Consider the following 14,141-nt stretch of genomic DNA (forward strand, 5'->3'; position numbering starts at 1 on the left):
CCAGCTACTCGGGAGGCTGAGGCAGGAGAATTGCTGGAACCCGGGAGGCAGAGGTTGCGGTGAGCCAAGATCGCTCCACTGCACTCCCACATAGGGAATGAGGGAGCAAAACTGTTTCAAAAAAATAAATAAATAATGTTTAATTCACATGAGTATATAATTCACAATGCTTTTTCCACATACTGGACCCACCCTATAGGCAGCACCCATATCAACAAACAGAATATTATCTGTACCCCCAGAATCTCCCGGAGACCCTTCTGGTATCTGGCCTCTCCCTAAAGGAAAACCACCCACCTGGTGCCACCAGCACAACTGAGCCTTGCTTGGTATGGTTCCCATAAAGGGAGCCACGGGCACAACTCTTTTGTGCCTGGCTTCCTCACCTCAGCAGTGTTCATGGGATTTCTCACTGGACACTTGAGGATCCTTTGTCCACATTCTCCATATGATTCTGTTATATGAATATAGAGCAATAGACTGACCCATGCTATGGTGCGCATCTGGGTTTCTTCCAGTTTGGGACTGTGCTACATGGTATTGCTGTAAACATCTGGGCGCCTTCCTCTTGGGGGACACACCTGGGCATTTCTGTTGGGTGCATCCCTAAGAGAGGAAGTGTTAGGCTGCAGGGCGTGCATTTGTTTAGCTGTAGTCATTGTTGGTTGCTGTTGTCAAATATCTTCCCAAAGTGGTTGTGTCACTTTATACTGCTGCCAACGGCTGTCCTACATCCCTGCCATTATTAAATTAAGTTTTAAAATTTTTATTTTATTTTATTTTTGAGACAGGGTCTTGCTCTGTTGCCCAGGCTGGAGTGCAGTGGCACAATCTTGGCTCACTGCAACCGCTACCTCCTAGGCTCAAGTGAGTCTTCTACCTCAGCCTCCTGATTAACTGGGACTACAGGAGTGAGCCACCATACCAGGATAACTTTTTCATTTTTTTGTAGAAGCATGGTCCCATTATGTTGCCCAGGCTGGTCTCAAACTCCTGGGCTCAAGCAATCCTCCCATCTCGGACTCCCAAAATGCAGCGATTACGGGCATGGGCCACCATGCGCAGTCTAAAATTTTATCTTTAAAAAAAAAAAATTGTTTTAAAAAAATTCTGATAAAATACAGGTAAGATAAAATTTCCCACCATAACACCTTTTGTGTGTATAGTTCAGTGGCATTAAGCACATTTATGTAGCGTGTGAATGTCGCTACTATCTGTCTACACAACTCTTCAACTTACAAAACTGAAACTCTGCACCCAATATACAGTAACTTCCCAATTCTCCTCACTCCAGTCTCTGACCACTACCATTATACTTCCTGTCTTCATGAATTTGGTTACTCTAGGTATCTCATATAAGTGGGATTATAAAGTATTTGTCCTTTTGTGGGGACAAAAGTCCTCAGTGAAGGACTGGCTTACTTCACTAAGCATGATGTCTTCAAGGCTCTTCCATGTTGTAGCATAGGTCGGAATTTCCTTCCTTCTTAAGGCTGAATAATATTCCACTGTATGGATAGACCTCATTGTGTTCATTCATTCTTCCAACGGTGGACACCTGGGTTGCTTCCACCTTTTGGCTATTGTGAATAACACTGCCATGAACATGGGTGCACAAACACCTCTTGGGGATCGTGCTTTCAACACCTTTGGATGTACACCCAGATGCGGGATTGCCTGCTGGATCATATGGTAATTCCATGTTTACTTTCTTGAAGAACCACCATACTGCTTTCCACAGCAGCAGCACCTTTCGCATACCCACCAGCAGCGCATAAGAGCTCCAGTGTCTTCACATCCTTGTCAACATTTGCTGTTTTCTGTTGTTTTGATTGCAGCCATCCTAAGGAGGGTAGTACTTTTCGTTGTGGGTTTGATTTGCACCACTCTGATGATGAGAGATGTTGAGCATCTTCCCGTGTGCTGCTTGTCTGTGTATCAGCTTCGGACAAATATTCAAGTCCTCAGCCTACTGTTTGATTGGGTTATTGGTGTTATTGCTGCTGAGATGTAGGAGTTCTTTACATATCCTAGATATGAACCCCTTATACAATTTGCAGATGTGTTCTCCCATTCTGAAGGTTGCCTTTGTACTCTGTTGTGTCCTTTGATATACAGAACTGTTTTATTTCGTTGTAGTCAGTTTGTCTATTTTTAATTTGTAGCCTGTGCATCTGGTGTTATAGCCAAAAAATCAATGCCAATTCCAAAGTTCTGAAGCTTTCCTCTGGTTTTCTTTTAGAAGTTTTATAGTTTTCAATTTTATATTAGGTCTTTGATCCACTGTGACTTAATTTTTGTGTTTGGAGTTATGGAAGGGTCTAACTTCATACTTACACATGTGGATACCTGGTTGTCCCAGCACCATTTGGTGAACAGACTGTCCTTTCCCCATTGGACAGTCTTGGCACCCTTGCCAAAAATCATTTCACCATGTATGAGCAGGTTTTCATCTGGGCTCAGTATTCTATTCTGTAAGTCTGTCTATGCCAGCACAAAGACATGTTGAGAGAGTCACAGTAGTGCCCACAGCCCAGGGGCTTTCAAGAAGATGCCACCCAAGAGGGCAAGGCAGAAATGGGACTGCCAAGTCCAACTACAGTAAGCAGAGGGAACCACAGAAGGGAGGCCAGCCTGGGCCAGGGCTACCAGGGCTCCTCCTCAGAGCCATGATCAGAATCTGGCTACCTGTGATCTGAGCCTGAGAGGTGGCAGAGGGAGTTTACCTAACATGGGACCAAATTTGTTTCTTTAGCTGAGTAAGCTCCAGGGTGGGTATTATAGGGACAGGTCAACCTGCTGATCCGACCTGTTCTTGAGCCCCATGGGTTTCTGTGGGGTGAGCATCTCTGTCCTGACAGAGCCCAGGTTTCTAAGATACATATTTTCATACAGCTTGGGCCCTACACACCTCCCTACACATTACCATGCACACCATGCCCCAGGCCAGGGGCAATGCAAGGCACTTCCTAAGAGAAATTTGAAACCACAGGATTCCCATCTTGACTGCTGTTTTCAGAAGTCAAACCCCTGGAGAAACACTCTGTATTGTGCTGAGGGATAGTCACTTGTAACCATCACAATAAGCAAGAGCTGTCATTCCATTTTATAGTTAAAGAACCCAAGGCTCAGAGAGGCTGGGCAGCACACCGGCATCATAGAGATAGCAAGGGAGTGGAGTGGCTCAGACTCAGGCCTGTGGAACTCCAAGCCGTGAACTTTCCTCCCTGGGACCTGCCCCCCTGCCTGAGCAGCACCCTGCAGCCTCCCTCCAGGACAGTTGTGGCAGGCAGTGCAGGGGAGTGGTTCATGTCCTGCTGTCAGTGGGCCTCTCCCATGCGGAAGGCTTTTCCTCCAACCTAAATGATTACCTGACAATGACACTGTAGACTTCATGAGCTTAGTTTCTCCTGGATGCAGTTTGCTCAGGGATTTTTCAGAGATACTGGCCTCCTTCTGTGCAGTTTCAAACTGTAAAAGCTCTGCACATAATTACAGCTACAGTTGCGTGCACAGCCACTTGGCACCACAGGCGATCCTACAAACCCTCTGCCAATAAAGCTTCCCAAACACTGCCAGGATCACATCGCTCTTCTGCTCAAAAACCTTCAGTGGCTCCCCCCACTGCCTGGACACTAGGTCCAAGCCCTCCAAAGCACTCTGTGATTCAACGGGTCCTCTGTTCTCAGTCCTCCACGTGCACAGGCACCATGCACTGCCTACCTCCGGGCCCTGGTACAGGCGCCCCTGCCCACCAAATGTTGTCCCTGTTTACTTCCAATGCTCTGCCCAAATCTTACTCCTATTCAATAGTTCCTTGTCCTTTGGTCTTCTTCTGCAAATCAGAGAGGGAGCCCTTCCTTCCCTCATCTTTAGGGCCCATTTCACAGGTGAGTAAAGCCCCAGGGCAAGAGTCAGTCATACCCAGATCTGCACCCCATCCCTGTCCCAGGCCATATGTGACATTGGGCAGCTACAGCTACACAGCCTCAGTTTTTTCATCTGTCACATGGGCCAACAACAGATCCTTCTCCTAGGGTGGTTCTAAAGTCCTAATGAGATCAGGCATGCAAAGTGCCTGTCCTGTCCTGGCAGGGCTAACACTTGATAAACTATCACAGTCAGACTCCACCCATGTCACCACCAAAACCCCACAGCAGATGAAGCAGAGAACAGATGGGTGGGCCTGGCCTGTCACAGGTGAGAGGACTCTAGAACTAACCAAACCCCTATTGACAATGCATTCTGAATACCAACTGCATTCCAGGGACTAAAACAGGCACTTGATGTGATTCTATGTAGATGACACACAGCTTAGAGATGTGAAAACTGAAGCTGAGGGAGGCCACTGATTTGCCAAAGTCACACGGTGGGCAAGATCCAGGCCAGACAGGAACTGATGGTGGATCAGGAGACAACTGCCATTCCTTATGCTGCAGCCCCTCTGCTGCCTCAAGCCCTCTCTTCGGCAATCTGGCGGTCCACGCCGAGAACCCACGCAATCTGGAACCAATCCCAGTATCTGGCACCTGCTCAGCAGCGCTGGTTTACCTGGAAGTGGCTGGAACACACCCTGGTTCTCCACCTCGACAGCCAAGTCAAAGTGGGAGCAGTCGCTCAAGGTGACCACCTCGCCGGCCCCGCCGGGCATGAGGCCATTGATCCTCAGGGGCAGCTCCAAGGCCTGGCCCACACGTGCCTCTACCTGGCACGGGGCAAACTCCATGCTGTGGGGCTCGATCACACACACCTGGAAGACAGGGGCATGGTCTGGGCTCAGTCACCTCCACGGGAGAGGCAGGGCCTGTTGCTCGATTTCCTAAGAGCTGCTGTGTGTTGAGCACTGAGGATACATCTGTAAGAAGCCTGTTGCAGTCAGTGGGGTGATTCAGGGACAGAGAGCAGGGGAGGCCTCTCCAAGGAGTGGCCTAGAAGCTCAGACCTGAGAGCCACAGCATAGGCAGACAGGCAAAGCCTGGGGGAAGAACACCCCAGGTGAAAGGATGGTGCGTGCAAAGGCCCTGCAGCACCTACCAGGCCAGCACCTTGGAGGAACATGGAGGCCAGTGTGCTGAAGTGCACTGTGCAGGGGCAGTGGAAAGAGATGGGGCTGGCAGCCATGGTGAGGAATCAGTGTTTACCGTGGCTGAGCTGGGGGACCTCAGAGGTCCCCACCACCCTGGCTTCTGTGTATCGATCAGCAGCCATGTGAGCAGTGTGGTGAGGAGGCTGTTGGAAAGCCCTAGAGGGAGATGCGGCAGCTTGAGCCAGGGCAGGCGTGTCAGGACCAGTGAGATGTGGGATGTGTTCTGAATGGCTCATCGGATGGACCAGTAGAGCGGCTGGAGCCAGGAAAGAGGTAGTAAGCACAGCCATGATTGTATAAAACTAGAGTCCCACCTCCTGGTTAAGGAGGGGCTCTCCTCAGCCCCCCTCACCTGGTGAAGCACTGGCCTGAAGGGAAAGGGCTGGCTCTTTTACAGTGCACTGGTTCTGAGCGCAAGCCCTGCCGGCTGGCCCCAGAAGCCAGGTTCTACCCAGGACGCATGCTGCCTCCTGAGGAACTGTCCTCAGGATCTGGCTGGGCTGCTGGGCAAACAGCGGCACAAGGGGAAACTGGGGTGAGGGGATGGGGTCCCAGTTTATCCCAATGTTGGACTTCATGCTTCATCTCAAGGGCCTGTGTGGAGCCCCGTCTCCATGAGAATCAGGCCTCACTTTAGACAGAGGCGGCTCTGGGTCTCAAGTGGAAGACCGGCCAGCCTATCCATCCCTGTCCCCGATACTGTAAGAGCAGGCTGCAGCTGGACTCCATGGGGTGTCCCTTCCTGCCCCAAATGAAGGAATAAAAGGGCTAAAGTCAGAGCACCAGGCAAGTATGGCCTGGGGTCAGGGGCCACAGGTGGGGCTGGCAGAGGCTCAGCTGTGACCACCGCCACCTGCCACCACTGTGAAGTGAGATGGTCCCATGTCACTCAGGGCCAAAAGCCAGGTGTGGGGACCTGTGCAGGGAACATCTGCCTTTGTACCCAAAAGTGAGTGAAGGGAGAGGAGTCTGGCCTGGTCTCTCGGAGCCTGGTGGTGCCCTTTCACTGTGAGTTTACAACCCAGTGCTTGGTAGACCTTCCAATTTGAGATTCCTATCTTTCAGGTCTGGGAAATTTTCTAGAATGGCTCTTAGATTATCTCCCCTCCAGAAACCCAGCCCTGTGGACACTGGTCTTTCTGGGCCCATTGTTGGCTGGTGTGAGACATCCTGTCCATCTTCCTGACATAGCCGTGAGCTCCTAAGGGAAGGGCTGGAGCTTGAGCTCCTAAGTACAGGACACAGGGCTGGGGGTGTTTCTGAGTGAAGTCGAGGCTTGCTCAGAGGGGGTGGCTGGAGACCACCATCCGAGTCTCCCAGGGGGTGTCTTGGCCCTGAGCTCTCACCTTCATCTCACCGAAATGGAGTGGGTTCTGCACATCGTGTGCCTGGATCACACTGAGCCCGGTGTCACTGCCTGTGGTCATTACGCCCTTGACAGTAACTGTGGCAACCAGGTAGCTTGACGAAGACCAGCTGAAGTTCCCACTGCCACCATGGGCCTGCGGAGGAAAAGCCATCACAGGACCGGCTGCCTGCCCTCAGCCTGCTGGGGAAGCCAGAGGGTCAGAGACACGTGCGTGTGCATGCAGGCACTCACACTCATATGCATTTATCCTCACACTCATGGGCTCACCCACGCACACACTCGCCATTCACACTCACAATTCACACTCACATGTACAGCTACTTGCCCATTCACTCATACACTCATGCACACGTACCACTCATACCCACAGTGCACACGTGTACCTACTCACCTGCTCACACTCATTTACTCTCATGCTCACTCACACCCACAGTGCACACTCATACACCTACTCATTCGTACACATGTTCACACTTACATTTACCTTCACACTCACACTTTCACCTACTCACCATTCACACCCACGGTACACTCACATACATTCACCTACTCCCACCAGCTTACCGTCACATGCACACACTCAAACTTTCTCACACATACATACATTCACACATATACACTAGCACCAATACACTCAAACACAGATACACTCTCACAGGCTCTAAAACACCTGTGACCACTTCCTCACTGACACACAAGGTCGATGCCCACAGCAGGGAAAAATGTGGCATCAACTAGGGTCTGGTTGGAGGCTACCCCTGCCCTCACCCTCTGTCCTGTCTCATTTCTGTCCTCATATTCTGGGGACCTCGAGACTGACGCACACAAACACACAGGCCCATGACAGATGCCCTAGAACCTGGTGGCACCTCCCAGAGCTCAGGCTGGCGTGGGACAAAACCCTTGGTCACCGAGCCAGTTGCAGGGCGCTGCCTCCCTGACTAGACACAAGCTCCCAGCACACACCCCTGCCCGTTCCTCATCGTCTGCTGGGAGGTCAGCGACCACACCTCTGCTCCCAGACCAGAAGAAACAACCCCAGAACCCAAGAGGCCAGGATGGTGACACACCTGAGCAGACAGCTGGTGCCAGTCTACGGACAGGACACCTGTCACCACTCCACGGGACAGCAGGACTGATGTGCCCTGCACCGACCACGAGGACTCGAGCACTGTCTAACGTGAGTCCTGCTGGCTAACACCAGGTACAAGCATTAAGGTGAGAGCAATGATACATCCCATGTGATGAGGTTGGAGATACTTATCCCTTAAATTTTAATGTTTTCTCTAAGGGTGTGTGTATATATTGCTTTAAAATAAATTAGAAAAATAAATGTTAATGAAATTCAAATCTGTATTCCAGGTTTTCTTTATTGCATTTTTTCTCTCTCTTTTTTTTTTTTTTTTTTTTGGTAGAGATGGAGGTCTCCCTATGTTGCTCAGCCTGGTGTCAAACTCCTGGGCTTAAGTGATCCTCTCACTTCAGCCTCCGAAATTGCTGGGACTGCAGGTGTTAGCCACTGCACCCTGCCTTATTCTCAATTTTTTCATTGTTGGTTTTTTTTGTTGTTTTTTTTTCCTAATTACCAAAATGTATTGCTATGATGGAAACCTCAGGAACCAACAGAAATCATAAAGACTGTGATTTAAAATTCTCTATGACCACTAGAGAGTAATACTAAAAGTAATAGAATGGACAAAAAGCCACAATCTTATGAAAACACCAAAGGAACGCACCCAGAGGTGAGCGGTCTCACGTACCTTTATTGTGTACTGATAGGCGCCCGTCTTTGGTTGCCATGGAAATGTCAAGATGCTGGGATACAGGGTGATGGGGATGTGAATTTCCACCTCCTGCTGGTTCCACACAGGCACCTGTAGTATGTGGACCCCTCCATCCTACAACGGGTGAGGGTGCCACACGTCACTATGACATCCATGTCATCATCAGTCTTTCCCAGTCACTGGACCCCCACCCCTCCCTGGGGATCAGGCCACAAAGGTGGATTTCTGGGAGAGTGGAGAGCCACCCTCTCATTCTCCACGGGGATGGCTTTCTGAAGTGCTTTCTGGAAGTGCTGCCTGAATGAATCCTCAGGGCAGGATGGACGTGGTGTCCCCCCTCCCCCACTTTACAGATGGGGAAACTGAGGCTTGAGAGCTAAAGCAGTTCACCCAGCCCCCAGAGCTGAGGAGGCTGACTCTGGCAGGAGTCACTGTCAGTGCATGGGCGTTTCTTCCTGTTACGGCCTGTGGCCCCTTTCAGGCCAGGAGGCCTTTTGTGTGGGATAGGAAAATGGGAACACCCAGGCCGATTTTCCAATCAGCAAAGCTCTGCTCCCTAAGGCTGATGGGCTTCTTAAAGACAAGGGGAAAAAGAACCCAGGATGCAAGTAGCCCAAACAGGCAAAGGGACACTGGTGGCCCAACTCCCTGGGACTCATGGCCCTCCTGGGCTGACATTTCTGCCTACAGAGCGGGGCTTCATAGGCCAAGGCACGACGCAGGGGAGCCACCAACTTGCCTGGTCTACCACAGAGGTGAGGGCCGCGTCAATGGCCGTCTGTCCCCTCTTTAGTGCCCTGACATGATGGTACGAACCATTCTGGGAGGATGAGAGCACCTCAAAGAACTCAGCAGGAAGCACAGTTTCAATTCGGATGTTCTGGAAGATGAGGCAGGACAGGAGAGAGGTGTTTCTGGGGTGACTCCAGAAAGTCAGAGTTTGGGCACGAAGCTTACAGGACTAAAACCAGCAGCCAGGCCAGGCCAAGGGGCCCCCTGGAGCTCAGCAGCCTCTACTAGCAACAGATGGGCGGGCTGGGCCCTGGAACAGAGCTCTGACCACTATGGCCTTTGTCCCCACCGAGGCCGCCCTCCCTGCATGGCCCGATGACCTGCGCTCCTGTTTCTTCTCCCCTTGTGGCACCTGGGGCAGCTTGGAGCCTACCAAGGTCTCAACAAGGAACCAGTAAATATAAAAAAAGGACATCATGTCCCCTACAGGTAACTGTAAATGGTGACCATCCCAGCCCTTGTTTGATAACACGAGCAAAGCAATGACTTCTTCAAGGACACCGAGAGGAACCTCACTTCCTTCTTCTAAAACCTCCAACGCCACCTGGAAGGGCCTGGAGGTGCTCACTGACGAGGCTGGAATTTCTCACAGGGGATAGAGAGGCGTTCAAGACTCCTGCACATTTCCCCATCTGTCTCACACCCCCTTCCAGAACCAGAAAGCGTGCTGAGCTCGGCCTCTGTCATGCAGGGTTCCAGGTATTTCTGGGACCCAGTATGAAGAAAGCCAGGACGTGCTCCCTGACTCTCTGCAGGGCAGGAGAAGAATGGATTCTCTGAGGTCCCTAGCTTGGGGAAAAGGGGGCGGGAGAGTGGTGGGCAGAGACCTCCTCCCTATCCCCGTCTCCTGGAACCCTGCCGCTGTGGCACCCTCTGCTCTCCAGCCTGACAGGGGCTCCGCAGCGGGGCTGGTGTGCAGGCTCACAGGCTCTGGAGATGCCCCGGGACGCCTCCGCATTATCTCCCACAGACCCGGGAGCGCCACTAGAAACAGGACCCTTCCTCGGTCAGCCTGCATGGGGGCTCCTGTTGCTTTGGGGGCTGCTCTTCAGCAGCTGCGTAAGGCAACGACCCCACCTCATCCCCCAGCTAGGACCTGAACAGGAACTCACATCAGACAGATAGACCTTGTTGCTGAACTTGTCAAAAACTTCGATGGTGACTTCATACAGGCGGCCGGTCTCCAGCACCCACCTGTCACCAGGGTGAACGGTGAACCCTAAAACAGGCAGGGGAGCCTGTACTCAGGCCTCAGGTACAGCAGGGTGGAGGACGATGGGACCACCACTCTCAGCACAGGGGCCCTCAGCATCCACACGGGAAGCCCCACCCCACCCACCTGGGGGCCCCACCCCACCCACCTGGAGTCCCACCCCACCCACCTGCGGGCCCCACCCCACCCACCTGGGAGCCCCACACCACCCACCTGGGAGCCCCACACCACCCACCTGCGGGCCCCACACCACCCACCTGGGAGCCCCACCCCACCCACCTGGGAGCCCCACACCACCCACCTGGGAGCCCCACACCACCCACCTGCGGGCCCCACACCACCCACCTGGGAGCCCCACACCACCCACCTGGGAGCCCCACACCACCCACCTGCGGGCCCCACACCACCCACCTGCGGGCCCCACACCACCCACCTGGGAGCCCCACGCCACCCACCTGCGGGCCCCACGCCACCCACCTGGGAGCCCCACGCCACCCACCTGTGGGTCCCACAACTATGGCCCTGGCCTCCTCCACAGAGAGGGACCTGCTGCTGAGGAGCAGAGGTCTGATGCCATCTTCAGCCCTAAGTCCTGAGCTGACCAGGACCAACCCTGGACTCATCCCACTCTGTCTGATCAAGGCTCTTTCAAACTCATTCCCGTCCTCAGTGGGTCTACACTCAGAATCCAGCAGCTCTGTCCTCAACACACAGCAGGCCTACGCTCTGAACCCTCGGCAGGCCTACACTCTGAATCCACAATAGTTCTCTGCTTTGAACCCTCAGTCCTGAGCTGACCTCGCCAGGACCAACCCTGGACTCATCTCAGCAGGTCTACACTCTGAAGCCTGTCACTGAGCACTCTTGCCATATGAGTCAGCCCTGCCCTCCCAGGTTCTCAGTCCCCTCTAACACAGGATACCACAGCACTCTTGCTGTCCCCTGGGATGCCTTTCTCACCTCCATACCATTGCCTAAGCAATTCCCTCTGCCAGGACACCTTCCCGCAAAAGAAGCTCTGTCTGAGAAAATGCCTACCTTCAATATCATCATCAGGTTCCTCCCCTCCCTGCTAAGGTACCTGCCTGTCATGTTACCTTAGGGTCCCTCTATAATTGAGCTGACACTGGGCCCCAACCTCCAAATGTCATAGCCCAGGTCTGGGCAAAGCTGTGGCGTGAAAACCTGGAGGGTGCAAGCCCCTCACCACTCTACCCAGTTCTGTTTCTCTTCTTGATGAGCCTGCCGCCTGCCTGGCTTGGCTCATTCTACCTATTTCTACACCAAACAGGGAAGGGCTGGTGAGTGCCCCGGGGAATGGTAGTCATAGCAAGTGGCAGAGCTGGCCAGAAGGAAGCATTTTCTGTGAAGCTATTGCCTGTTTTCTATTTTTTAAACTCATATAGTCACAACTGAGCAGCATCCAGGAGGGCCCAGGAGACCCACACTTACCCAGGTATCCAGGTTCGACCACGTAGATGGTGCTGTTGGGTAACCTAGAAGCACCTTGCATGCGAATACCTGGAATTTTAATTAAGGGGCAAGACATACGACAGCAAACAAACCCGCTGGCCGGCCAGTTTCAGCTTGGCTCAGAATCCTGATCATCAAGACATTACATGGAGAGAAGAGGGGATGAAAACTCCCCTGGCTTAGGCCACACAGAGCAAAAGCACTTTTCAGGATCAAAGACCACATTGCGCTTGCCACACTAGCAAAGGGGAATCTCTGCAAGGGACACTGGAGACCACACAGGACACATCGACAAGTTTGGAGCATCAATACTCCATTATGCTAGTATGGAAATAGCCCCCGCCAGGCCCCCTCTGAAAGGCTGCAGGTTGGAGAAGTTTCCGGAGACAAGGAATGACACGCAGCTCCTGCCATCACCTCCCACTGCTGGGAGCCTCTGGGGTGAGTCACCCACAGCCGTGAGCAATTCCACTCAGCAGTGCTATTTCAGTTCTTTCTGATTTTCAGACCGTTGAGGGGAAATGGCTATTTTTAGCCCTGCCAAGCTTTCAGGGAAAAAACGACTTGACTTCCAAACAGCAGCTCCGCCATGCCTATGCACACACACAAGCCCAAGAAAAGGATATTCCGGTGGCCAAGGACGAGGCTGCTCTGTCCCAGCTGCAGTGCAGTGACCATCGATGTGTCCTGGGCCAAGACAGCCACTGGCCGGGCTGGGTCTCCTTTGGGGCCTGGGATGCTGTTCTGAAGCTGCAACTCATACTGATCGGAAGGCATGGAGAGTTCTGGCCACCAAGAAACAAAAAATAACAGGGAAAGAGAGAGCAAAGACAAGAAATGTTAGAAGCCAATACACTCCCACTACCACCCTGAGTCTCTGCACCCTGCTATCAGTACAGCTGCCGCATTTTTTTTTTCTTAATTGTTTTCAGTGCTTTAAATTTTAATATTATTCTCCATGCTGGTGCACAAAACTGACACTCCATGAATTTTCAGAGGCAATCAGTTTTTCTGTGACTGCTGTAAGCTATTTAAAAAAAAAAAATTAACCACAATCTATCTGCCAACTGCTTAGAGAATATTAACATTACGCCATTTCTGAACATTGCAAAGTGAATTCTTTGCTTCTACATAGAAGGGGCTGTTTGGGGGCACTGGGGTTCTTGCTGGTTCTGTCCAGCCTCTAGGGGTTTCCCGAGAAGCTCTGGTCACTGGTCTCCCATGGGGTCTACAATGGCAAACAATGAACCTTGCTGCCATCCTCACCAGCTTCAGAGTTCCCCTGCCCTTCACACCCACTTGGCAGAAAAAGAACTTGCCCAACATGAGCTAGGATGGAAAAGAGTTTCCCTGAGAAATAACAGTTCTATAAAGTGAGCAACATCGATGTCCATCTTCCTTGCCCTGTGGGCAAAGACCACAAGCACTTTTGATAGCAATAGTGACTGCTGAGCAGGGATCAAGATGCCTCAGAACAATGAGGTGTCTCGTGATCACATTCCCTCATACTCCTCAATAGCCCTGGGAACACACACTACTGAGAGCCACATTTTGGGGATAGGGGACTGAGGACATCAAGATGAGCAGCCTGCTCACCATCATGCAGCTAGTGGAAAACAGAGTTGGCATTTTGATCCAGAGAGCCTGACCACTTTCACACTCACTCTCCTAAGTCCGTGGAGCTTCCTAACCAGTCACCCATTCACTGTCCCCACAGGTGGAACGTTCTAGCCCTCCAGCAACAGAAGAGGACACAGGGAATAGCAGACAACATCCCTGCTTGGCCCTCCTCTCAGGCCAGCTCAGGGCTTCAATACCCCATAGAGGGTGTCAGGTCAGGGGCTCCCAGAGGAATTTCAGCTAAAGCATGTTTCAGAATCTCCAGAGATTCTGATGAGAATTCTAAAAGAGAAGCAACTTGCCTAGCCCTTATCCTGAGTTATTTTTCATGTGACCTACTAAGTATCAAATAATTTTCACTACAACATTGGGTCCTCAAAGTGTGGTCCCTGAACCATCAACATCACCCGGAACTACAAATGATGGGCCCCATCCAGACCTGCTGAATCAAACTCCAGGGGTGGGCTGGGCTCTAGCAAGCTCTGTTTTCACAAGCCCTGTAGGTGATTCTGATGCAGGCTAGAATTGAGAATGCCACAGGGAATGCACAGCCCACGTCCTCATCTCTAATCAAGTGATTCTTGCAGATTATGCGTCTAGTGTTCAGAATATGCAGCAGAGCATCAAAGATAAATGTCAGAATAAAATAACACAGTTGCTCAATGAAGCAACATTACTTTATACTGATTAATAAAGCACTAGCTTCCTCCCTTGTTTACTTTAAAGTTTTCTAAATGAGTAAGGCCCTTTTGGGAAATGAAAATGCTTACACTGAAGGGGACTTACATAGCACAGATGTAACCC

At 51.7% G+C, this 14,141-nt stretch overlaps 1 protein-coding gene across 1 annotated transcript in view; it reads right to left on the reverse strand.

Annotated features, from left to right (window-relative positions):
* Window positions 1-14,141, reverse strand: part of NUP210 (nucleoporin 210) — a 106,213-nt gene that overhangs the window by 52,198 nt on the left and 39,874 nt on the right. Inside the window, exons 7-13 of the mRNA XM_015130197.3 lie at window positions 12,344-12,502; window positions 11,697-11,765; window positions 10,144-10,250; window positions 8,979-9,119; window positions 8,216-8,353; window positions 6,433-6,588; window positions 4,552-4,750 (exon numbers count right to left, since the gene is read on the reverse strand). Coding sequence (XP_014985683.3) covers window positions 4,552-4,750; window positions 6,433-6,588; window positions 8,216-8,353; window positions 8,979-9,119; window positions 10,144-10,250; window positions 11,697-11,765; window positions 12,344-12,502 — 969 coding nt within the window. The remainder of the gene's footprint in view (window positions 1-4,551; window positions 4,751-6,432; window positions 6,589-8,215; window positions 8,354-8,978; window positions 9,120-10,143; window positions 10,251-11,696; window positions 11,766-12,343; window positions 12,503-14,141) is intronic.

The sequence above is a fragment of the Macaca mulatta genome, chromosome 2, assembly GCF_049350105.2.
Source record: "Macaca mulatta isolate MMU2019108-1 chromosome 2, T2T-MMU8v2.0, whole genome shotgun sequence".
In the NCBI taxonomy this organism is placed as follows: Eukaryota; Metazoa; Chordata; class Mammalia; order Primates; family Cercopithecidae; genus Macaca; species Macaca mulatta.